The sequence below is a fragment of the Rhinoderma darwinii genome, chromosome 1, assembly GCF_050947455.1.
Source record: "Rhinoderma darwinii isolate aRhiDar2 chromosome 1, aRhiDar2.hap1, whole genome shotgun sequence".
Taxonomy (NCBI): Eukaryota; Metazoa; Chordata; class Amphibia; order Anura; family Rhinodermatidae; genus Rhinoderma; species Rhinoderma darwinii.
The window spans coordinates 547,056,364-547,084,197 of NC_134687.1; the positions used below are offsets into that span (position 1 = coordinate 547,056,364).

Sequence of the window (27,834 nt, forward strand, 5' to 3'; positions counted from 1 at the left end):
CCCCTGTGCGTGCCTATGCCCAGACGCTTTGCCCAACAGCCCCCATAGTATAATGCCCCCACACAGTATAATGTTCCCATAGCTGCCCCCACACAGTATAATGCCCCATAACATATAATGCCCCCCATAACAGCCCCATACGGTATAATGCTCCCCATATAAGCCCCCATACAGTATAATTCCCCCAAATCAGCCCCCATTCAGTATAATGCCCCCCATCTTATCAGCCCCCATGCCATATCTGCCCCCCATGCAGTATAATGCCCCCCACACAATATCAGCCCCCCCATACAGTATAATGCCCCCATATGTGCATAATAAAAAAAAATGCATAATTACTTACCTATCCCCGTTGCCACGCCGGGTGCAGGATCCTTCGCCTCCTCCGGTCTGTGCTATGAGTGACTCAGCGCAGACAGGCGCGATGATGTCGCTACATCCCGCCTGCCTGCGTCGAGCCGCTCAGGGCACAGTGAATGCAGGATCAAGGAGATGCCAGCTCCTTGCTCCAGGATTGAATGGAACCGGGACCTCGGTGAGTGACTCGCGACCCCCCGGAGGTCTTCACACGAACCCCCAGGGGGACGCGACCCACAGTGTAGGGATGTCACGATACCAAAATTTGGACTTCGATACCGATACTTCGTTTACAGTAATAAAAAAAAACAGTTCTTTCGTTTTCTAATGTGAGGCACGAGGTGTGATGATGAATTTTGAATGTACCTCACGTTAATAGTAATTAATCCCGTCATGTTTCTCAGTCATAATGGGTTAATAATGTGTGAGGTACATGATGGGGTTAATTACTATTAATGTGAGGCACATGGAGGTTAAATTCATCACACCTCGTGCCTCACAATAAGGCTATGTTCACACGGGGTATTTAGCCAAGTTTTTTGACGCGGAAACCGCGTCGCAAAACTCGGCAAAAACGGCCCGAGAACGCCTCCCATTGATTTCAATGGGAGGCGTCGGCGTCTTTTTCCCGCGAGCAGTAAAACTGCCTCGCGGGAAAAAGAAGCGACATGCCCTATCTTCGGGCGCTTCCGCCTCTGACCTCCCATTGACTTCAATGGGAGGCAGGAGAAAGCGTATTTCTCGCTGTTTTATGCCCGTGGCGCTCAATGGCCGCGGGCGAAAAACGGCGCGATAATCGCCGCGAAAATCGGCGTGCAGGGAGAGGAATATCTGCCTCAAAGTTCCAAACGGAATTTTGAGGCAGATATTCCTCCCCTAAAATACTCCGTGTGAACATAGCCTTAGTGATAGAAAGCAGTTTATTTTTTTTTTTTACAGAGTACACATCACAAATAATGCAAAAAAAATCGTTGTGCAGGTTATTACGGCCGCGCCAATACCCAATATGTGTATATTTTATGTATTGAGACCTATTTTAATGTTTATTGTAAAAAAGGTGAATGTGTGTTTTTTTTATTTAACAATACTTTGTTTTTACTTTATTTTTAAACTTTAATATACTGGCATATATCAGATATATGTCAGTACATTAGCCTGTGGACAGATAGCACACAGGCAGTTGTTAGGACATACCTCAGTATGCCCTAACAGGAAATATGGTAAGACAGCCCTGGGGTCCTTCAATAGACCCCAGGGCTGTCTGCCCATATATGGTATGGCCCTCGATCGCGTCACAGGAGTTCCCTGTGACACGATCCAGAGGCATCCCCCCCCCTTCTCATTTTCCCCTGAATGCTGCAGTCGGCTTTGATCGCAGCATTCAGGAGAATAGCGGCGGAGATGAGAGGTTCCTCTGATCTCCGCCGTTATAGAGCGGGGCTTCGGCTGTGTAATACAGTCATTGCCCCGCTCCTGACAGTAAGTTCGCGCGCGGTCAGCATGAGGAGATGCTGCCTGCGCTCCACTAATGGCGCCATGTTCTGTCTTCAGTGCCGCAGATCATTAGTGCAGCGCCGGCCGCATCACATCATGCTGACGGCGCGCACATGTCAGGACTCAGGAGCGGGGCAATGACTGTATTACACAGCCGCAGCCCCGCTCTCATAGTCATGTGTACTATACTGTATTGTGTTGTATTGTGCAGTTTGCGGTGGAGAGAGGAGGGAGGGCTGTGATTTAACGCCCCCCCCCCCCTCTCCACCGCAAACAGCACAATACATTACAAGGCATCACAACACATTACATCACAATACATTACAACACAAGACAGACTGCAGCTCACCTGGAGTCCTCGGCACCGACTCTTCCACTCCACTGTCCGGAAGACGTGTCACGTGACAACACGGTCACATGGTACACTAAGTGTACCATGTGACCGTAACCAGGAAGTGCCGGCTTTACGGCACAGAAGATTTTTTTTTGGAAGCATACAGTGTGGCAACGGGGGCCCGTGGGCCCCCCAGGCCTAGGGGCCCGGTCGCAAGTGCGACCGCTGCGACCCCTATAGCTACGCCACTGCCTAGGCCCCCTAACCAAATCCCCGGCCCCCTAAACAAATCCCCACTATTACATCTTCCTCCCATCACCGATTCACTACAACAAACTCTTGTAACCCCGTAAATCTCTGCTTAACCCCGGTTTCCCCACATTCTGTCTGCAGAAAGCTCTCCTACATTCACAACCTTTATATTTATCACACGCTATCCCTTCTGGGTCTAACAGAAACATGGCTAACACACTACGTCAGTATTCCTTGCAGCACTCTCCTATGGCAGCCTTCAATTTACACTCCCCGCCTCAGCAGTTTGTACTCTCTTATTGGAGAACTGCTCCTTTAACCCAATTCCACCTCTACCCTCCCTTTTTTTTTTAAAGTACACTCTGTCCGCATCTACTTTCCCTACCAAAATCTAAGCTTTAGCCCTTATATAAAAGTTGTGATCTATTTCATAGTTACATGGGTTGAAAAAAGACACATTTCCATTAAGTTCAATCTTTCTCCATGAATTACACTTCGTAGAGTCCTTGGAAAAAACAGATTATGTACCGGCTCTTTGTATTGACCACACATATACTTTTACATGTTAATAATAATTTTTCCAAGCTGACAAAGCCCAATTTTACTAGTCTTTTATTGTAAGAGACACTTTACAGCCCATTTAATAATCTAGTCGCCCACCTTTAAACCCTCTCCTGCTCTCCTATATCCTTTTTTCAATTTGGAGCCCAAAACTGACAAGTGATTTTTAGAGGGATAATATTACATTTGAATCACAGGTTTTTAACTCTTTTCATACACCCTCAAATTCTTTATGCTTTTGAAGCAGATGCTTGACATTGAGTTCCATTTATAATGACTCTTTCTGTCCCTTAACCAAACCTTTACCCACGTGCATACATGGTCCCCCAGTCCCTGTGTCTGTAGCTTCAGAACAAGACTGTTTTGTGGAACACTATCAAATTATTTTGCAAAATCAAAATATATCACATCCGTCACATGACCAACATCCAGATTTGCACTTACCTCTTTATAGAAACCGAACATGTTAGTTAGGCACGACCTGTTTTTCATGAATCCATGCTGGTTATCAGTTATTAGACTTTTCTCCGCTATATACTTTTGTAGTTCCTCTCTTAGAATACCCTCAAATACTTTACATACCACAGATGTCAAACTTACTGGACTTTAGTTACTCAGTTCAACCTTCTTACCTTTCTTATATATTGGTTTTGGTCAGTGAAAGGGTTAAGGAAACTACTACCTTTGGCCTTCTTGATCTTCAGGTTGTGATAGTTTATCCTTCATTTGTGTGTAATATCCTTTTTTCCCCCGATGTCTACGCTTTCTGGTTGGTGCAATATCTGGAGAATCATCAGGGCTGTTTAGAAGAGATCGGCGCCTGGAGACAGGTGGTGGAGCTGAAAAACGAAATTCCAAAAGTATTTAGTAGTAGATTAACCTGTTATCATACAGTTGAAATATATACTTCAATTTATAACGCAATTATTTTTTGTTCTAGTCAAAAAGCAACATGTGTATTTCCATAACCTTTAGACGTAATTGTAAAAAAAAGTAAGTATTGAAGGTAAGAGAATATCAATGACAAAATTCGTAATTGGTTAGTAATGAAAAGTACAAATGTGATTAAGGTGCCATCGTTGTCCAACTAATTTACAGTCAAATGCCAGCGGTTTTCTGCAACTTCTTTATACGCAATAGACAGGTGAGCCGTGTGATGCAATTACTATCCAGAGTTATCATATTTATTTGTTAAAATACACTAATAACATTATGTTCCCAAACAATTAAACTATATACACAGGGCTTCAAATGGAAAATGAAAAAGTTACAAATGCAAACACAATTTTTTATCTGCTAATAAAATTTTAGCTGCGGTCGCCACATAAAGCCACCCAGCGGTTTTCTGCACTGATGGCTCCATATAAGTAGGCAACTAGATGCATACAGTGTGCCTGCACGCGTGGGAAAGTTTGTGGCAGAAAAATTTGTAAGTGTATGCGGTAAAAAGATGGTGCAGTTTACAGAGCTTGTCCAGAGCTAAGAGCACTCCAGAACCATGGTGTGGTATCAATTGTAATAGTAGTTCTCTACTAGATTCTAGCGCCAAGTTATTCAACCAAATATAGTAGAAAAACGTAATGATCCCTCATGGGGTACGGAGGAGTGGTGCTGCCATGTGATTATTATAATATTTATAGAGGATCTGTGGTCACTGCCAGTGCTGTAAGGTTGTCGGCTGTGGGTGACTGGCAGTGTCCTAGGTCGCACTGTCTATAGGTGACTGGCAATGCCTTTTAATAGTAATAGTAATAGTCATATTTTTGTATACAGAGATCTAGGTGAAAAAAATAGTGCCGTGATATCCAAGAGACATATCACTTTACTTTTCAGCCTCCTGCTTTCTCCCAGGAGATGGTCTTATTTTTTAGACTGAGGTTTATTTTTATGAGCATAGACTGTAATGCGACATTGGATGAAAGTGAAATGATGGATTTCTGTCCAGTAGTGAACATGCGGGGGTCATAGACTGTTCATGTTATATACTTTGAGGAGACAGCTCCCATGAATCGAGAGAAACGTCTAATCAGACATAATCTATCAAGTTCACAAACACACCACTCTCCCCCACTCATTAACTGTCAACTTGTCCTGTTTAATCTTCCTTCCTTAAAGATAACTACATTCTTGGAGTAGAGGTCTACTTGGATTTCTAAGGTGTTCTGATAAGAGGACAGAAGAATCAGGAACCACAAGGAGATCTGTTGGGATCTGTTGACATCTATATCACTTCATGAAAATGAAATTGTTGCTTTTAAAGGGAATGTGAATCTTATGCCAATATATTTATGAGTATAATATAAATAAATATATGAGTATATATATAAATGGAATAAAATGAAGTAGACTACGACATAGAGAACATCTTCATTACTAGACAAGAGATACAATTCCGGGCCCTTCTATTGGTATCTCCACCACCTCCTCAATCACTTTGCCTTCCTTCTTATCTGCCCTGATGTTTCCTTTAGTGTATTCTGTCTCTTTCCTCTTTCTCAATACCCTCTTAGGGAGAGGTGCTGAAAACACTTACAGGGAGTAGAGAAAAAGTTTACATGATGTAGAGAAAACAGCAAAGTAAAGAAGCAATAACGATAGTTCAGTTTTACACCAAATTGATCAAAAATGGACAACGTATATCTCTATTGCTAGTTTTATATACAGAATAAACATTTAATGTACACGGTAAAGTATCACAAACAGGAACATAAAAAGTAGAGATCTGTTCTCACTTACATCAGACATTATAAACATGTTAGAACTGACAAGCTATCTGAAAGGGATTTCTTTAACCCCTTAAGGACGCAGCCTAGTTTTGGCCTTAAGGCTCAGAGCCCATTTTTCAAATCTGACATATTTCACTTTATGTGGTAATAACGTCGGAATGCTTAAACCTACCCAAGCGATTCTGAGATTGTTTTCTCGTGACACATTGGGCTTCATGTTCGTGGTAAAATTTGGTCGATATATTCAGTGTTTATTGGTGAAAAATTGCAAAATTTAGAGAAAATTTTGAAAAAATTGCATTTTTCAGAATTTAAATGCATCTGCTTGTAAAACAGACGGTTATACCACCCAAAATAGTTACTAGTTCACATTTACCATATGTCTACTTTAGATTGGCATCGTTTTTTGAACATTCTTTTATTTTTCTTGGACGTTACAAGGCTTAGAACATAAACAGCAATTTCTCATATTTTTAAGAAAATTTCAAAAGCCTTTTTTTTAAGGTACCTCTTGAGTTCTGAAGTGGCTTTGTGGGGCCTATGTATTAGAAACCCTGATAAAACACCCCATTTTAAAAACTAGACCCCTCAAAGTATTCAAAACAGCAGTTATAAAGTTTTTTAACCCTTCAGGCATTTCACAGGAATTAAAGCAAAGTGGAGGTGAAATTTGCAAATTTCATTTTTCTTGCTGAATTTCAATTTTATTAATTTTTTTTCTGTAACACAGAAGGTTTTACCAGAGAAACACTACTAAATATGTATTTTCCAGATTCTGCAGTTTTTAGAAATGTCCCACATGTGGCCCTACTGCGCTCGTGGACTAAAAGACAAGCCCTAGAAGCAAAGAAGCACCTAGTGCATTTTGAGTCCTCTTTTTTATTAGAATATATTTTAGGCAGCATGCCAGGTTTGAAGAGGTGTTGAGGTGTCAAAACAGTAGGAATCCCCCAATAGTGACCCCATTTTGTAAACTACACCCCTCAAGGAATTCATTTAGGGTTGTTGTTACTATTTTGACCGCACATTTTTTTCACAGCACGTATTTGAATTGGGCTCTGAAATGAAAAAAATGTCATTTTTTCCAATAAAATGTCATTTGTGATCAAAATTTCTTATTTTCACAGGGAACAAAATACCCCATTTTGTTGCCCAATTTGTCCTTAGTGTGGCAGTACCCCATTTGTGGTGATAAACTGCCGTTTGGGCCCATGGGAGGGCTCAGAAGGAAAGGAGCGCTATATGTTTGTTGGAGTCCAGATTTTGTTGGATTGGTTTTCGGGTGCCATGTCGCATTTGCAGAGCCTCAGAGGTATCAAAGCAATGGAAACCCACCAAAAGTGACCCCATTTTGGAAACTACACCCCTCAAGGAATTCATTTATGGTTGTTGTTAGCATTTTGACCACACAGTTTTTTCACAGCACCTATTTCAATTGGGCTGTGACATTAAAAAAATGTCATTTTTTCCAATAAGATGTAATTTTTTACCAAAATTTCTTATTTTCACAGGGAACAAAATACTTTAAATATTTTGTTGCCCAATTTCTCCTGAGTGCATCAATACCCCATTTGTGGCAATAAACTGACCATTTAGACCCCATAGTTTCTTCACAGAACTTATTTGAATTGGGCTGGGAATTTAAAAAAAATATATTTTTTCCAATAATATGTAGTTTTGGCTGAAAATTTCTTATTTTCACAAGAAACAAAATACCCCATTCTGTTGCGCAATTTCTTGAAATTCCAGGAAAGTTCCCGTCTCGCCTGCACATCGACGTAGCACGTACGCATTGTACAAAGCCATCTATATGATGTTCCCGGCCAGCTTCTTATACCACACCGCATGGCGCTGTAGGGCTTCAGGGCTTGATCTTACAAGTCCATCACTCCCATGTACCTATTGTAGTCCAGGATGCAGTCTGGTTTGGGGGTGGCCTTTCCTTCATATATCCTAAACCTGTAGGTATACCCTGATGCACTCTCACAGCTTATACATCTTCACGCCATACCTTGCCCTCTTACCCGGCAGGTACTCGCGGAATTGAACCCTCCCTTTAAAATGTACCAGGGACTCATCAATAGAAATACACTTCTCGGGGGTGTATGCTTGGGAAAACCGGGCACTGGAACGGTCTAATAGGGGTCTCCGTTTAGACAAACGGTCAAAACTGGGGTAATCTCGGGGTGGGCACGGCTCATTATCAGTATAATGTAAGAAGCGAAGTATTGCCTCATTTATTTATTTTTTTAGGTTCCAGTTCAGTTCTGAAGTTGCTTTGAGGGGCCCATATATTAAAAACCCCTATCAAATACCCCATTTTAGAAACTAGACCCCTCAAAGTATTCACAACAGCATGTAGAAAGTTTATGAACCCTTTAGGTGTTTCACAAAAATTTAGAGCAAAGTAGAGGTGAAATTTTCATTTTTTTTTTGTCAGAAAATCCTCTTTATACCATTTTTTTTATAACACAAAAGGATTTATCACAGAAACGCAACTTAATACGTATTGCCCAGATTCTGCAGTTTTGAGAAATATCCCACATGTGGCCCTCGGGCGGTAATGGACTGAAGCATCGGCCTCCGAAGCAAAGGAGCACCCAGTGGATTTTGAGGCCTCTTTTTTATTAGGCACCATGTCCGGTTTGAAGAGGTCTTGTGGTGCCAAAACATTGGGAACCCCCCAAAAGTGACCCCAATTTGGAAACTAGACCCCTTGAGGAATGCATTGTAGTTTTCTTGGGGTGCATGCGGCTTTTTGATCAGTTTTTATTCTATTTTTAGGTGGCGTGGTGACTAAAAAACAGCAATTCTACTATTGTTTTTTTTTTCGTTTTTTTTTTACAGCGTTCACCGTGCGCTATAAATGACATATTCACTTTATTCTGCGGGGCGATACGATTACGGCGATACCAGATGTTTATAGTTTTTTTTTATGTCTTATGGCGTTTGCACAATAAAATACGTTTTGTAAACAATCATTCACTTTTTGTGTTACCTTATTCTAAGAGCCATAACGTTTTTATTTTTCAATCAATTAAGCCGTGCGAGGACTTATTTTTTGCGTAACGAACTGTAGTTTTGATCAGTACCATTTTTAGGTACATGCGACTTTTTGATCTCTTTTCATTCCATTTTTTGGGAGGTGAAGTGACCAAACAATTGTGATTGTGGTTCGGTTTATTATTATTTTATTTTACGGCGTTCACCGTGCGGGATAAATAATGAAATAATTTTGTAGTTCAGGCCGTTACGGACGCGGCGATACCAATTATGTATAGTTTATTTGTTTGTTTATATATTTTTATTAATAATAAAGGACTGATAAGGGAAAAGGTGGGATTTTTACTTTTATTACTTTTAAATCTTTTATTTTCTTATTTTTACACATCTTTTTTTAACTTTTTTTTCACTTTATTACTTTGTCCCACTAGGGGACTTGAGGGCAGGAGGCCCTGATCGCTATTCTAATACACTGCACTACATGCGTAGTGCAGTGTATTAGAACTGTCAGCTACTCACTGACAGCAAGCATAGTGGGTCCTGACGTTGTCAGGACCCACTAGGCTTCCGTCTATGGCATAGCCGGACGCCATTGTTTGGTGTCCGGTTGCCATAGTCACCATCGCCGGCCGCTATCGCGTAGCAGGCCGGCGATGGCAGCTTAACCCCTAAAAAGCCGCGATCTCTATAGAACGCGGCTTTTAAGGGGTTAATCAGCGGGGACACAGCGATCGGTCCCCGCTGTAGGAGCTGTGACAGCTGCTGAACAAGACAGCAGCGTCACAGCTCCTGTATGTGTCGGGAGGACGGCCGAAACGGCCGTTACTCCCGAGACGTACTATTACGGCATGGAGCGCGAACGATACAGCTGCCATGACGTAATAGTACGTCAAGGAGCGGGAAGGGGTTAAAGGCTATGTACACTTTTGCAGCTAAGGCCTAATTTACATCCGCGTTGGAGGCTCCTTAACCCCTTCCCGCAAAATCACGTACAGTTACGTCATGGGAGATGGACTGTTCCCGCATCTCGACGTAACTGTACGTCATGGAGATGAAGCTGGCTCAGGAGCTGAGCCAGCGACATCACCGCCGGGTGACAGCTATATGTTACAGCTGGCACCCGGAGGTATCGGCCAGGACCAGAGCTAGCCTCCGATCCGACCGATTAACCCCTCACATGCTGCGTTGAATAGCGATCGCAGCATGTGAGGAGTTTATAGCCATCGGCACCCCAGCAACGTGATCGCTGGGTTGCCGGTGGCTGCAAAGGCGATCGGAGGGCTAATGCTTACCTCCCGGTCCACCAGCAACGGAATCCTCCTATGCCCCGTCGTCGGCGGGGCCCAGGAGGCTTCCGGTACCATCGGCAAGATGGCGCCGGCTCAGCTTCCGGCTCAGAAGCTGAGCCGGCGTCATCAGCAGTGGGTGTCCGCTGTATGTTACAGCGGATACCCCGATCTATCGCCAGGAACCGGAGCTAGCTACGATTCCTGGCATTAACCCCTTCGATGCAGCGATCCATTGTGATCGCTGCATCCTAGAGGTTTGTAGCAAATCGGCAGCCTTGCCACGCGATGGCAAGGCTGGCGACTGCTACCATGGCAACAGGAGCCCTAACAATGGACTCCTGTCTGCCATTACGTAAGCTAATTAGGCTCCGCCCAGAGGCGGAGCCTGATCGGCTTGCTGTCAGTGAACAACTGACAGTTCTAACACATTGCACTACATAGGTAGTGCAATGTATTAGAACATCAAACAAACTGTTGGACCTTCAAGTCCCCTAGTGGGACTAAAGAAAAGTGTCAAAAAAAGTGTCAAAAAAGTAAAAATAAAAGTTGTAAAAAATACAATAAAAGTTTCAAATAATAACACAAAACACAATCGCCCTTTTTCCCTTATCAAGTCATTTATTATTGAAAAAAATAATAAAGCCATACATATTTGGTATCGCTGCGACCGTAACGACCTGAACTGAAAAAATGTTATGTTATTTATTCCGCACAGTGAACGCCGTAAAAAAAATAACTAAAAAATACTGACATAATTGCTATTTTTTGGTCAATTTGTCTTCCAAAAATTGAAATAAAAAGTGATCAAAAAGTCGCATGTACCTAAAAATGGTACCTATAAAAACTATAACTCGTCTCGCTAAAAACAAGCCCTCATACAACTCCGTCGACGAAAAATTTAAAACCGTTATGGCTCTCACAACTTGGCGACAGAAAAAATCCATTCTCTTTACAAAAGTTATTTTATTGTGCAAAAAGTTGTAAAACATAAAAAGTGCTATAAATTAGGTATCACCGGAATCGTACTGACCCGCAGAATAAAGCTAACATGTAATTTATAACGCGTGGGGAACGCTGTATAAAAAGAACTAAAAAAATATGCCAGAATTGCTGTTTTTTGGTCACCTTGCCTCCCAAAAAAAAAGGATAACAAGTGATCAAAAAGTCGCGTGTACCCCAAAATGGTACCAATAAAAACTACAGCTCGTCACACAAAAAAAAAACAGCCCTCATACCACTACGTCTATGAAAAAATAAAATTAGTCAAGGCACCAATAAGCCAGGAAATAAAAATATGCAGTTGTGCCGGCCCGAGGGGAACATTTCTTCTGTTTCAAGTGGCGAATTATCAAGGCCCCTAAAATTAGGGATCCAGGAATGGGAGGGCCCAAACATATCTGCTGGAAGTGAGGGCGCCCGTATTATACCAGGACAACACTTTCCCAGCAAAATTCCCCAAACTTCAAAAGGTGCGGAGTGCGGACCAAAAGGGGGATAAGTAAAGACCATTTATTAGTGCGACATCGGCCTGTACAGAAAGGATTGTGTCACAGCATAACACACATCTATGGATTATTTTATTGGGTTTTTTTACCCCACTATACCACCTGACTATGCCCCTTATATACTCCGCCCGCCTTACATGTGCCCCCACATTATAAACGGAAACACCAGTAAGACTCCAAACAAAACTACTACAAGCAAAATCCACGCTCCAAAAGCCAAATGGCACTACCTCCCTTCTGAACCCTACAGTGTGCCCAAACAGCAGTTTACTTCCACATATATGGCATCACCATACCCGGGAGAACCCTTTTAACAATTTTTGGGGTGTGTGTCTCCAGTGGCACAAGCTGGGCGCCACATATTGGCATATCTATTGAAAAACCATTTTCACTCTGCAATATCACGTGCACACCAATTTCTGCCAATCACCTGTGGGGTTAATATGCTCACTACACCCCTAGGTGAATACCTTGAGGGGTGTAGTTTCCAAAATGGGGTCACTTCTGGGGGGGATCCACTGTTTTGGTCCCACAGGGACTTTGCAAATGCGACATAGCGCCCAGAAACCAATCCAGCAAAATCTGTACTCCAAAAGCCAAATGGCGCTCCTTCCCTTTTGTGCCCTACTCTGTGCCTAAACAGCACTTTATGACCACATATGTGGTATTGTCATACACAGGAGAAGTTGCTTTACAAGTGTTGGGGTGCTCTTTTACATTTATTTGTTGAGAATATGAAACATTTTCAGCTAAAACTACGTCTTATTGAAGAAAAAGGATTTTTTTTATTTTCACTGCCCAATTCTAATAAAATCTATGAAACACCTGTGGGGTCAAAATGCTCACTACACCCCTAGATGGATTCCTCAAGGGGTGTAGTTTCGTGAATCGAGTCACTTTTGGGGAGTTTCCACTGTACTGGCACCTTAGGAGCTTTGCAAAAGTGACATGGTGTCAAGAAACCAATCCAGCAAAATCTGTGCTCCAAAAGCCAAATGGCACTCCTTCTCTTCTGATCCTTGCCGTGTGCCCAAACAGCAGTTTATAACCACAAATGGGGTATTGCCGTACTCCAGAGAAGTTGCTTTACAAATGTTGGGGTTCTTTTATTCCTTTATTTGTTGAGAAAATGAAAAATGTTGAGCTAAAGCTACGTCTTATTGGAAAAAAAGGATTTTTTTTTATCTTCACTGCCCAATTCTAATAAAATCTATGAAACCCCTGTGGGTTCAAAATGCTCACTACACCCCTAGATGGATTCTTCAAGGGGTGTAGTTTCCTAAATGGTGTCACTTTTTTGGTGTTTTCACTGTTTTGGTCCCTTAGGGGCTTTGCAAATGCGACGTGGTCTCCGCAAACCATTCCTGCTAAATTTGAGCTCCAAAAGCCAAATGGCGCTCTTTCCCTTCTAAGCTCCGCCGTGTGTCCAAAAAGCCGTTTATGACCACATGTGGGGTATTGTTTTACTCGGGAGAAATTGCTTTACAAAAGTAGTGGTGCATTTTCTCCTTTTAATCCTTGTGGAAATTAGAAAAAATTAGCTAAACCTACATTTTCTTTGAAAGAATGTAGATTTTCATTTTCACGGCCTAATTCCAATAATTTCTGCAAAAAACCTGCGGGGTCAAAATGCTCACTATACCCCTAGATAATTTCCTCAAGGGGTATATTTTCCAAAATGGTGTCACTTTTGGGGGATTTCCACTGTTTTGGTGCCGCAAGAGCCTTTCAGACCCGACATGGAGCCTAAAATATTTTCTAATAAAAAGGAGGCCCCAAAATCCTTTAGGTGCTCCTTTGCTTCTGAGGCCGGTGCTTCAGCCCATTACCGCACTAGGGCCACATGTGGGGTATTTCTAAAAACTGCAGAATCTGGGCAATAGATATTGAGTTGTGTTTCTCTGGTAAAACTTTCTGTCTTACAAAAAAACTAGATGAAAAATGAATTTCTGCAAAAAAAAAAAGAAATTTGAACATTTCACATCTACTTTGCCTTAATTCCTGTGAAACATCTAAAGAGTTAAGAAACTTTCTAAATGCTGTTTTGAATACTTTGAGGGGTGAAGTTTTTAAAATGGGGTGACTTATCGAGGGTTTCTATTATATAAGGCCCTAAAATCCACTTCACATCTGAACTGGCCCCTGTAAAAATAGCCTTTTGAAATTTTCTTGAAAATGTGAGAAATTGCTGCTAAAGTTCTAAGCCTTGTGATGTCATAGAAAAATAAAAGGATGTTCAAAAAACGATGCCAATCTAAAGTAGACATATGGGGGATGTTAATTAGCAACAATTTTGTGTGGTATAACTGCCTGTCTTACAAGCAGATACATATAAATTTAGAAAAATGCAAATTTTGGCAATTTTTCGCTACATTTTGGTGTTTTTCACAATTAAATACTTAATGTATCGAGCAAATTTTGCCAGTAACATCAAGTCCAATGTGTCACGAGAAAACAATCTCAGAATCGCTTGGATAGGTAAAAGCATTCCGGAGTTATTACCACATAAAGTGAAACATGTCAGATTTGAAAAAATTGGCTGTGTCCTGAAGGCCAAAACAGGCTGTGTCTTGAAGGGGTTAAGGGGCCTCCTTTGCAGATTTCGCACAAACTCCCGGAAACAATAGCGCTGCATTTTCCCGGTAAAACTACGGACACCCCGATGGAAAACCATTAAAGTCAATGAGTTCCATCAGCCGCCAGTGCTGTCCGTGGTGCAACGGAAACGGCGCTTCCGGTAATCTCCCTGACGAAGTAGAACAATGCAATAAAGAACGCAGATGTGAGCAAAGCCCGATAGTTTTTTTTTTTATTGCTCCAATGCATATCCTACTATGATGTGTATACAGCTCCTATGCAGACCTATGGCACAGACTTTAACCTCTTAACGCCGAAGGACGGATATATCCGTCCTCTGCAGCTGCTAGTTCGCGCAGGAGGACGGATTATATCCGTCCTGTGATGGCGCGGGTACTGCCACTGTACCCACGCGATCAGCAGCAGGAGCACGGCTGTTATACACAGCCGTGCTCCTGCTGCAACTGCCGGAATCGAAGCGCGCTCCGATTCCGGCAGTTTAACCCATTAAATGCTGCTGTCAATAGTGACAGCGACATCTAACGTGTTTGACAGAGGGATGGAGCTACCTCTGTCACCCCATCGGTGCCCCCGCAAACAAATCACGGGTCGCCGTCGGGTTTCCATGGCAGCCGGGGGCCTAACAAAGACCCCCAGGTCTGCCTTCAGCAAATGCCTGTTAGGCGATGCCGGAGGCATACTAAGTATACCAAAGCATTATATATGCGATCAACAGATCGCATAGTGAAGTCCCCTGGTGGGACTAAAAAAAAAATATGAATATCAGTTAAATAAAGTTTGTGAAAAAAATAAATAAAAAATTACAGTCAAAATCAAATACAACGTTTTTTGCCCAAAAAGTGGTTTTATTTAGTAAAAATACACAACATATATGGTATCCCCGCGATCGTATCGACTTGAACAATAAAATGAACACATTAATTAAACCGCCGGATGAACGGCGTCCCAAAAAAATTAAAAAAACAACAGCAAAATTCTCTCTTTTCTCCTATAAAAAAATAAATAAAAGTGAATCTATAAGTCCTATGTACCCCAAAATGGTACTAATGAAAACTACACATTGGCCCGCAAAAATCAAGCCCACATACGGCCACATTGACGGAAAAATAAAAAAATTACGTCTCTTGGAATGCAGCGAAGCAAAAACAAGTAATTTTTTTCTAAAAGGGTTTTTATTGTGCAAACGTAGGAAAACATATAAAACCTTTACATATTTGGTATGCCCGTAATCGTGCCGACCCATAGAATAAAGTTAACATGTTATTTACGCTGCATAGTAAACGGCGAAAATTTATAACGTGAAAATGAATGCTGGAATAGCTGCTTATTTTCAATTCTCTCCTAAAATAAAGTTAATAAAAGTTAATCAATATATTATAAGCATCTAAAAATGGTACAATTACAAAATACAACTCGTCCCGCAAAAAACAAGCCCTTATACGGCTATGTAGATGGAATTAATAAAAAGTTACAACTCTTGGAATGCGACCGTGAAAAAACAAAAAATAATCCTTGGTCATTAACGTGCAAAATGGCCCGGTCATTAAGGGGTTAAACAAAACTGAGTGTAGGCTGATCCTGAAGTCATTACTCTCTTCGATCTGGCCTCTCCTCTTGCTAACCTACAGAGAGTAGAAGAGGGACAGGATGGGAAGGATTGAGGCATGACAGTAGGATCATAATACACAGGGTTTGTTTGTAATCTGTAGTCAAGGAGACATATATGTCTATATAGGAACTGTATATATATAAAAAAAAAAAAAAAACAGAAACAATTTTTTTATCAAAACTCCTTGCAAGGTTGCTTATTTTTCTGATGAATTGGAGAAGGTAATTGAAAAAAATATTGGACACACCCTTTAACCGCCAAAACATTTGTTTACAGCCAGTGTTAAGGTAATTTAATTTGCCGCATGGTACAAACATGGCACTGCAGAAAATAGCCACCCAGTAGAAAAGGCATAAACATATATTTATTTTTTTTACCATTTCTGCCCTTTCAATCTGAATAAGTGCTGTGTATACAATACAGGCAATGCCACTGCCTCTACTGGTCCCGTGACCACATGATTACCGGGACAAATTGAATAGACCCAGCACAGCCCTGAATTGCGACAACTGTCACATTATATGGGCTGTTTTCCACCGTCACTGGGGCTGCTATGACAGGAGCTGTTACATGAGAAATATGTAGTGTAAAATAAATGAACCATGTCCCCAAATTTCATTTTTGGTGGACAAGTTGAAGAAGATTAAGTAAATACAAGTAAATATGAAACAAATAATATAATAGCAATATAAAAACCCAGACAGAATTCTCCTAACTATGCCATGGTATATATCTAAATAAATATTAGACAATGATGGATACAAATATAAATGATATTTTAGGTTTCCTCTAAAATAGTTTAAACTAAGGCTTGGTGATTATGACCTAAATCAAAATCACGATTAATTGAACATGTTACCTTGATTACGATTAATGAACGATTATTTAGACCACACCCCTTTTTGCATGCCACACCCCCTATTTGCATGCTACACCATTGAATTTATATTTATCCCCTGAGAATGCTGTATACTACTGTATATAATATACACCCTGACACTGCCCCCACACAGTTTATTACCCCCATAGTGCTCCCCACACAGTATAATACCCCATAGCTGCCCCCACACATTATAATGCCCCGATAGCTGTCCTCTACACAGTATATTGCCCCATAACTGCCCTCCACACAGTATAATGCCCCCATAAAGTATAATGCCCCTATAGCTGCCTCTACACGGTATAATGCCCCTACAACTGTACTACACACAGTATAATGCCCCTATAACTGCCATCCACAGTATAATTCCCCTGTAGCTGCCCTCCACACAGTATAATGCCCCCTCTAGCTGTCCTCTACACAGTATAATGCCACCCATAGCTGCCCTCCACACATTATAAAGTCCCCCATAGCTGCCCCCACATTGTATAATGCCCCACAGCTGCCCCCATGCAGTATAATGCCCCCATAGCTGCCCCCCTATTTGTCACACACTAAAAGCCCAATAATCCTAATAAAACATGTACTATATATGTAAAATTGCAAAACAAAATTTGTCCTATCTGTCATAACAAAATATACAAATACGACATTAAAATTGCTAAAAAGCTTATAGACATTGAAGTGCATCTTTCAGATATTATTACTGACCTGACCTGAGGGCGGCATAAAGTAGTGATAGACACAATCATCTCAGCGATCTGTCACTTAGTCAGTAATGTGCTGTAGTTTGGTAGAATTTACAATTTATACTACAAAATACGGGGCTTGAGTCCAATGATATACATGATAGGCACCATCCTCACACCCTTCAGACGCTGATTGACACTTTTCTCCCTATTATTGTGTATAGGGAGAAATGTGTCAATGAGAGGCTAAGGGGCAGGGGGTTCGTGCATATCATTGGACTCAAGCTCTACATCGCCGGATACTCTGTAAATTCTACAAGAATACAGCACATTACTGACTAAGTGACAGACCGATGAAATTTGCGTGTCTGTCACTACTTTACGCTGCCCTCAGACAGCTCTGATAGACAGGTCCACTTTAAAGGCCCAACATGTGTGCAATAACAAGAGGATAAGTTCACGTTGTGCTCACGGTGTCATCTGTTTCTTCCCACTTCACTATTTATATTTTTACAGGCCAAATAAAGCAGATGCTTCATTTCAATCAAAATATCAGTGAGTGTAAATGGACAGCTGGTATAATCCTGGTTAAGTCATGTTGGTCTGACAAGGGCCAAAATCGAATTGAGTAAATCCAGCCAAGAGTCCTGTGACGCTTCCAATATTACAGTCAACAAGAGATGCAAGACTGATCTATTAACCAGTTAGTGACCGGCCCATCGTGTTTCTACGTCGGTCACTAACGGGCCTTATTCCGATGCCATAGACTTTTTACGTCGCGGCATCGGAATAAGTAAACAGAGCAGGGAACTGTCAGATCTCCCTGCTCTCAGCTGCTAGAGGCAGCTGAGGGCTGGGAGCGTCCCTGCTATGCCGTGTGAGATCGATATTAGTATCGATCTCACCCGTTTAACCCCTAAGATGCGGTGCTCAATAGCGAGCGCCGCATCTGAGTGGTTTTGGAGAGAGGGAGGGAGCTCCCTCTCTCCCCCACCGACACCCGGCGATACGATCACCGAGTGTCTGTGTCTCTAATGGCAGCCGGGGGTCTAATAAAGGCCCCCAGGTCTGCCTGGAGTGAATGCCTGCTAGATCATGCCGCAAGCATGACCTAGCAGATGCCTGTCCGTGTTAAATGGACAGGCAGTAATACACTGCAATACAGCAGTATTGCAGTGTATTATAAATGCGATCGCAGAATTGCATATTAAAGTCCCCTAATGGGACTAGTAAAAAAGTGAAAAAAAAGTTTAATAAAGTTAATTTAAAAAAAAATGTTAAAAAAAATGAAAAACCCAGCTTTTCCCCTTACAAAATGCTTTACTATTAAAAAAACAAAATAAAGTAAAAAAGTTACACATATTTGGTATCGCCGCGTCCGTAACGACCCCGACTATAAATCTATTACATTATTTAACCCGCACGGTGAACGTCGTAAAAAAATTAATAAAAAACTATGGAAAAATTGCTGTTTTCTGTGAATATGGACTTTAAAAAAATGTGATAAAAAGTGATCAAAAAGTCGCATCTACTCCAAAATGGTACCAATAAAAACTACAAGTCGTCCCGCAAAAAAAAGCCCTCATACAACCGCATCGGCGAAAAAATAAAAATGTTACGGCTCTTCGAATATGGAGACGCAAAAACAAATAATTTTGAAAAAAAAGCGTTTTTACTGTGTACAAAACTATACAAAAACTATACAAATTTGGTATCGTTGCAATCGTAACAACCCACTGAATAAAGTTATTGTGTTATTTATACCACACGGTAAATGGCGTAGATTTAGGACGCAAAAAAGAGTGGCGAAATTTCAGGTTTTTTTCTATTCCCCCCAAAAAAAGTTAATAAAAGTTAATCAATAAATAGTATGTACCTAAAAATGGTGCTATTAAAAATACAACTTGTCCCGCAAAAAACAGGACCTTATACAGCAATCTCGACTCAAAAATAAAAGAGTTATAGCTCTTGGAATGCGACGATTGAAAAACTTAAAAAATAGCTTAGTCATTAAGGTTCAAAATAGGCTGGTCATTAAGGGGTTAAATGAAGCAAACGTTTGGATCTACAATGACTTTAATATTATGCGTTTGTAGCACAATCATTATATAGTTCCCATATATAATCCCACCCCCCAAACACACACAACATAGATTTGATCAGCTATATTTTGCGCAGTACATAACTAAAGTGATGTTCAAATGATAGCACATGCTTAAAGCTAAAAAGTAATAGTTCACTTTAATTCACACGTGGCAGATTTGTTGCAGAAATGTCTGAGACTGAAAATCCTGTCCATACATGTGAATGGGGTTGTTTCTGCAGCATTAGTAATAGATTTCTACAAGCCCCATGGGACAGTTGCAGTTAGGGTATGTTCACACGCACTGTTTTCAGACGCAATTGGGCGTTTTACAATGTTCCGTTCCCATGAGGTGCTATTTTACGCGTCGCTGTCAAAAGACGGCGCATAAAAAGACGCCCGTGAAAAATAAGTGCATGTCACTTCTTGGGCCGTTTTTGGAGCCGTTTTTCATTGACTCCATTGAAAAACAGCTCCAATAACGTTCATAAAAAACGCTGCGAAAAACGCGAGTTGCTACAAAAACTTCTGAAAATCAGGAGCTGTTTTCGCCTGAAAACAGTTCCGTATTTTCAGACGTATTTTGCTAAGCCGTGTGAACATACCCTAATTTTTGCAACAATTCTGCTACGTGTGAATATACCCTAAGGCTAAGTTCACACAGGGCAGATACGCTGCATAAAAGTACACAGCGTATTCGCCCTGGGGGCCGCAGGTATTTCCGGCAGAAAAATCACAGGTTTTCGTCCAGAATGTCTGTTGCGGAAAACTGGACGTAAAACTAAAAAAAGTTTGATGTTTACATAGCCATGGCGACGCGTTCCTCTGCCGTCCTGCCTCCTGGGATGATGTTTTATCCCATGTGACCGCTGCAGCTTGTGATTGGCTGCAGTGATCACATGGGATAAAACGTCATCCCAGGAGGCCGGCCAGGACAAAGAAGCAAAGAATTCTAAGTAGGTATAAGCTTTTTTTTTTCTATAAGTTACAATTTTTGCAGCAGACTCGCAACTTTTCCGCTGGAAAAAAACACAACATCTGCTATTTGTTGTGGGATTTACCTTCCCATTGAATTCAATGGGGAAAACTCGCAACAGAAAAGCAGAGATTACTCAAATACAATTGACATGCTGCGGGTAGGGTATGTGCACACGATAACGTCAATTACGGCTGAAATTACGGAGCTGTTTTCAGGAGAAAACAGCTCCTGAATTTCAGACGTAATTGCATGTACTGCCGTTTTGCGAGGCGTCCATTACGGACGTAATTTATAGCTGTTCTTCATTGAAGTCAATGAAAAACATTTCAAATTACGTCCCAAGAAGTGTCCTGCACTTCTTTGACGAGGCTTTTATTTTACGCGCCGTCTTTTGACAGCGACGAGTAAAATTACAGGTCGTCTGCACAGTACATCGGCAAACCCATTGAAATGAATGGGCAGATGTTTGCCGACGTATTGGAGCCGTGTTGTCAGGCGTAATTCGAGGCTTAAAACGCCTCCATTACGCTTGAAAATAGGTCGCGTGAACCTAGCCTAAAAAACAGCACAATTTCTGAATGTTTTTTCCGCTCATCATTTATGCAGCGTGTGGGTGAGATTTGTTCAAATCTCATCCACTCTGCTGCTACTGTATTATGTTGTGGATTTTCCGCAACTAAATCCGTTATGGAAAATCCGCAGTGTTTACGCTACGTGTGAACTTACCCTTATGGTTTTCATATTTCCTCTTAACATGGTATTTTGAATTTTATATGATAGGTGTGTAAGTATACATATTTAGACTGAATGCCCCTGGTAGTAACGCTGGCCATACATGGTGTTATTTTTAGGCCAATTCCATATGATGAGCCCTTCTGACAACTAGAAGAACGCACATCTTGAATAAAGATATTTTCCAACAAATTGCAATAAACTGAACGTCAAAATTGGACCCTGTGGCGTCTAGGAATCCAAGATGTCTTACTACCTGCAGCATTGGCAAGAAATCCTCCTGTGCAGGACCAATTTAATATATATCTGAATTGAAACCACTCCTCTTACACATGACAGAATAAAAAAAATACAAGCAACAGTAAAGGACATAAAATTTAGGCAAAAACCGACATAATTTTGTATTTCGTTAAGTGTCCCTAGCTAACAAATTTTATTTCAGCGTTTTTGTTTATGAAGACAATAAAAGAGTTCAAGGAATTATTTCGATATACGTTTTAAACTGGTAAACTAATCCTGATTTCCCTGCGTCCTATGCGGTCTTACATACTCTTGATGTGGGGTAACATGTAATATCAGTTTTTTGGGCAGAACACTAGACAATATGAGCACAGCAGTTTCTCTGCTGCTCATGCTGATATTCAGAAATAACATAGGCGCTTAGTTTCAAATGCAGTTGCACAATTTGGAAATTATTTTCTGATAATGCTTTACTGAAAAAGCAAGGCAGTCTAATATAAGTACAGCACTGTGGTGTGAAAATAACCCCTCTGAATGTGTAGTTTATATAACCGGACCAATAATAAATAGTAAAAAAGTTACATCCTCATTATTTATCTGAAGTTCTCCTTACCAATGGACCAATTTTTCTTTCATCTCTCATCGGTCATAAACTAAGGGCTGGTGCACACAGCAAGTTCTGTACAGAGCCCTAATAGGGCTCCTATAGAGGTGCATAGGTCTATACTGTACTTTTCATACAATTTTATACAGAGACATACAAAAGTTTCGTACAGAATCTGACAGAAAAATTCCTGGCGTGCTCCATCGGGTGCACTATCTACAGAAATAAACTCCCCTAGAAACATACGTACAGCACCCAACTAAGCCTGCATGGCAGCGCATGGTAGCTGTGCGGCACCATACTAGGGTCATGCCTTATTCAGTGCATTACCAGACAGTTTGAGGCTCCGTTCACACAAAGTTTTTTGCCGACAATTTTGACACGGAAACCGCGTCGGAATCAGTGCCAAAAAATGTCTGAAACCGCCTCCCATTAATTTAAATGGGAGGGGGAGGTGTTTTTTCTGTTCGTGGGAAAAAAAAAGCGTCTTGTCCTTTCTTGCCGTCGTTCTGCCTCTGAACTTCCAAGCATTTTTCACATTTTTGGGCCACGGAGGTGTAAAAAGCTGTGAAAACCATGGCAAGAAAGTGCAGGCAGGTCAAAATCTGCCCCAAAATTCCTCCAGATTTTTTCTGCCTGCATAATACTCTGTGGGAACTAGGCCTGAGGACAAGAGTGGAGCGGTTTTGGAAAAAAAAAAAAAACAGACCCTTTTTTATAACAACCATGGAACACTTTAAGTCAAATATGTCACATCCCAAAGCTATTCATGAATTGTCTATAGGAGTGTAATAGTAATATATTGCAATAAATATGCATGTTGTTATGTGGCCCAAAAATATGAGTAATTAAAGAAAAAAATGAGATACCAATGTCTAGTTACAATGTAATTATGCATATGATGCCATCTCTACGACACCACAATGTTGTGCTCTGAAGATACGCATCAAGGGACTGCTGCAACGCGCTAATTGTTAAACCTTTTTTTTACCTTTTTTAAAGGTCATCCTATAGGGTTTTGTTAGATACAAATTGATAAAATGTGTACAGTACTAATAAACTTAGGTTAATGTATACCTTTCCGCCCCATGCTTTTTATAGTCACCATTCCTTTATATTTCAGGGGATAAACTGCAAATCCCTAATCCCTGTTTTATATGTTTATTTAAAAGTTTATTTTTTTAATATGCAGATTATATTACCCTGAAAAAGGGTTGAATACGGCCGGAATTAGGTCTACTTCTAGATGCCCTTGAAGCGCGCGCACCTAAATATTTCCCCAGCCTATCCCTGTCAATCACCAGTTATATTAGTTTGCTTCACTGGACAATATGCCTGAGTAATATTGGAACAACCTTGAGTTAGCCTGCAAAGGTTCCTGTATGGACCTGTCTCCTATCTGCTATTGCTATCAGTTATCAGCCTGTATCCGGTTGTCCGTTACCAGCCTGTATCCTGTCTGCTATTGCTATCCGCTACAAGCCTGCGTCCGGTAACCTGTTCCCAGCCTGCATCCCGTAATCCGCTACCAGACTGCATCCAGTAATCTGCTACCAACCTGCATCTAGTAATCAACTACCAGCCTGCATCTAGTAATCTGCTACCAGCGTATTTCTAGTAATCAACTACCAGCCTGCATCTAGTAATCTGCTACCAGCCTACATCTAGTAATCTGCTACCAGCCTACATCTAGTAATCAACTACCAGCCTACATCTAGTAATCTGCTACCAGCCTACATCTAGTAATCTGCTACCAGCCTGCATCTAGTAATCAACTACCAGCCTACATCTAGTAATCTGCTACCAGCCTGCATCTAGTAATCAACTACCAGCCTACATCTAGTAATCTGCTACCAGCCTGCATCTAGTAATCATCGACCAGCCTGCATCTAGTAATCAACGACCAGCCTGCATCTAGTAATCAACGACCAGCCTACATCTAGTAATCAACAACCTGCATCTAGTAATCAACTACCAGCCTGCATCTAGTAATCTGCTACCAGCCTGCATCTAGTAATCAACGACCAGCCTACATCTAGTAATCAACAACCTGCATCTAGTAATCAACTACCAGCCTGCATCTAGTAATCTGCTACCAGCCTGCATCTAGTAATCAGCTACCAGCCTGCATCTAGTAATCAACTACCAGCCTGCATCTAGTAATCAACTACCAGCCTGAATCTAGTAATCTGCTACCAGCCTACATCTAGTAATCAACTACCAGCCTGCATCTAGTAATCTGCTACCAGCCTGCATCTAGTAATCAACTACCAGCCTGCATCTAGTAATCAACTGCCAGCCTGCATCTAGTAATCAACTACCAGCCTGTATCTAGTAATCAACTACCAGCCTGCATCTAGTAATCAACAGCCTGCATCTAGTAATCAACAGCCTGCATCTAGTAATCAACAGCCTGCATCTAGTAATCAACTACCAGCCTGAATCTAGTAATCTGCTACCAGCCTGCATCTAGTAATCAACTACCAGCCTGCATCTAGTAATCAACTACCAGCCTGAATCTAGTAATCTGCTACCAGCCTGCATCTAGTAATCTGCTACCAGCCTGCATCTAGTAATCTGCTACCAGCCTGCATCTAGTAATCAACTACCAGCATACATCTAGTAATCAACTACCAGCCTGCATCTAGTAATCTGCTACCAGCCTGCATCTAGTAGTCTGCTACCAGCCTGCATCTAGTAATCAACGACCAGCCTGCATCTAGTAATCAACGACCAGCCTACATCTAGTAATCAACAACCTGCATCTAGTAATCAACTACCAGCCTGCATCTAGTAATCTGCTACCAGCGTACATCTAGTAATCAACTACCAGCCTGCATCTAGTAATCTGCTACCAGCCTACATCTAGTAATCTGCTACCAGCCTATATCTAGTAATCAACTACCAGCCTACATCTAGTAATCTGCTACCAGCCTACATCTAGTAATCTGCTACCAGCCTGCATCTAGTAATCAACTACCAGCCTACATCTAGTAATCTGCTACCAGCCTACATCTAGTAATCTGCTACCAGCCTGCATCTAGTAATCATCGACCAGCCTGCATCTAGTAATCAACGACCAGCCTGCATCTAGTAATCAACGACCAGCCTACATCTAGTAATCAACAACCTGCATCTAGTAATCAACTACCAGCCTGCATCTAGTAATCTGCTACCAGCCTGCATCTAGTAATCAACTACCAGCCTGCATCTAGTAATCAACTACCAGCCTGAATCTAGTAATCTGCTACCAGCCTACATCTAGTAATCAACTACCAGCCTGCATCTAGTAATCTGCTACCAGCCTGCATCTAGTAATCAACTACCAGCCTGCATCTAGTAATCAACTGCCAGCCTGCATCTAGTAATCTGCTACCAGCCTGCATCTAGTAATCAACTACCAGCCTGCATCTAGTAATCAACAGCCTGCATCTAGTAATCAACAGCCTGCATCTAGTAATCAACAGCCTGCATCTAGTAATCAACTACCAGCCTGAATCTAGTAATCTGCTACCAGCCTGCATCTAGTAATCTGCTACCAGCCTGCATCTAGTAATCAACTACCAGCATACATCTAGTAATCAACTACCAGCCTGCATCTAGTAATCTGCTACCAGCCTGCATCTAGTAATCTGCTACCAGCCTGCATCGAGTAATCAACAGCCTGCATCTAGTAATCTGCGACAAGCCTGCATCTAGTAATCAACAACCAGCCTGCATCGAGTAATCAACAGCCTGCATCTAGTAATCTGCGACAAACCTGCATCTAGTAATCAACAACCAGCCTGCATCTAGTAATCAACTACCAGCCTGCATCTAGTAATCAACTACTAGCCTGCATCTAGTAATCTGCTACCAGCCTGCATCTAGTAATCAACTACCAGCCTGCATCTAGTAATCAACTACCAGCCTACATCTAGTAATCTGCTACCAGCCTACATCTAGTAATCAACTACCAGCCTGCATCTAGTAATCAACAACCAGCCTGCATCTAGTAATCAACTACCAACCCTGCATCTAGTAATCCGCTACCAGCCTGCATCTAGTAATCTGCTACCAGCCTGCATCTAGTAATCTGCTACCAGCCTGCATCTAGTAATCTGCTACCAGCCTGCATCTAGTAATCTGCTACCAGCCTGCATCTAGTAATCTGCTACCAGCCTGCATCTAGTAATCAACTGCCAGCCTGCATCTAGTAATCAACTACCAGCCTGCATCTAGTAATCTGCTACAAGCCTGCATCTAGTAATCAACTACCAGCCTGCATCTAGTAATCAACTACCAGCCTGCATCTAGTAATCAACTACCAGCCTGCATCTAGTAATCCGCTACAAGCCTGCATATAGTAATCCACTACCAGCCTGCATCTAGTAATCAACTACCAGCCTACATCTAGTAATCAACTACCAGCCTACATCTAGAAATCAACAGCCTGCATCTAGTAATAAACTACCAGCCTACATCTATTAATCAACAGCCTGCATCTAGTAATAAACTACCAGCCTGCATCTAGTAATCCACAACCAGCCTGCATCTAGTAATCAACTACCAGCCTGCATCTAGTAATCAACAACCAGCCTGCATCTAGTAATCAACTACCAGCCTGCATCTAGTAATCAGCTACCAGCCTGCATCTAGTAATCTGCTACCAGCCTGCATCTAGTAATCTACCAGCCTGCATCTACTAATCTGCTACCAGCCTGCATCTAGTAATCAACTACCAGCCTGCATCTAGTAATCAACTACCAGCCTACATCTAGTAATCAACAGCCTGCATCTAGTAATAAACTACCAGCCTACATCTATTAATCAACAGCCTGCATCTAGTAATAAACTACCAGCCTGCATCTAGTAATCCACAACCAGCCTGCATCTAGTAATCAACTACCAGCCTGCATCTAGTAATCAACAACCAGCCTGCATCTAGTAATCAACTACCAGCCTGCATCTAGTAATCAACTACCAGCCTGCATCTAGTAATCAACTACCAGCCTGCATCTAGTAATCTGCTACCAGCCTGCATCTAGTAATCTGCTACCAGCCTGCATGTAGTAATCTACCAGCCTGCATCTACTAATCTGCTACCAGCCTGCATCTACTAATCTGCTACCAGCCTGCATCTAGTAATCAACTACCAGCCTGCATCTAGTAATCAACTACCAGCCTACATCTAGTAATCAACAGCCTGCATCTAGTAATCAACTACCAGCCTGCATCTAGTAATCAACTACCAGCCTGCATCTAGTAATCTGCTACCAGCCTGCATCTAGTAATCTGCTACCAGCCTGCATCTAGTAATCAACTACCAGCCTGCATCTAGTAATCAACTACCAGCCTGCATCTAGTAATCTGCTTCCAGCCTGCATCTAGTAATATGCTACCAGCCTACATCTAGTAATCAACTACCAGCCTGCATCTAGTAATCAACTACCAGCCTGCATCAAGTAATCAACAACCAGCCTGCATCTAGTAATCAACTACCAGCCCTGCTGCTAGTAATCTGCTACCAGCCTGCATCTAGTAATCTGCTACCAGCCTGCATCTAGTAATCTGCTACCAGCCTGCATCTAGTAATCTGCTACCAGCCTGCATCTAGTAATCTGCTACCAGCCTGCATCTAGTAATCTGCTACCAGCCTGCATCTAGTAATCTGCTACGAGACTGCATCCAACAAACCACTACCAGCCTGCATCTAGTAATCTGCTACCAACCTGCATCTAGTAATCTGCTACCAGCCTGCATCTAGTAATCAACTACCAGCCTGCATCTAGTAATCAACGACCAGCCTACATCTAGTAATCAACAACCTGCATCTAGTAATCAACTACCAGCCTGCATCTAGTAATCTGCTACCAGCCTGCATCTAGTAATCAACTACCAGCCTGCATCTAGTAATCAA

At 41.7% G+C, this 27,834-nt stretch overlaps 1 protein-coding gene across 4 annotated transcripts in view; it reads right to left on the reverse strand.

Annotated features, from left to right (window-relative positions):
* Nucleotides 1–27,834, reverse strand: part of XRCC4 (X-ray repair cross complementing 4) — a 459,278-nt gene that overhangs the window by 132,329 nt on the left and 299,115 nt on the right. For all 4 annotated transcript variants that reach the window (XR_012850567.1, XM_075837643.1, XM_075837633.1 and 1 more), the window contains one exon: nucleotides 3,681–3,837. Coding sequence is in view for 3 of the 4 variants with exons in the window: in XM_075837643.1 (XP_075693758.1) it covers nucleotides 3,681–3,837 (157 nt within the window). In the remaining variant the exon portion in view is untranslated. The remainder of the gene's footprint in view (nucleotides 1–3,680; nucleotides 3,838–27,834) is intronic.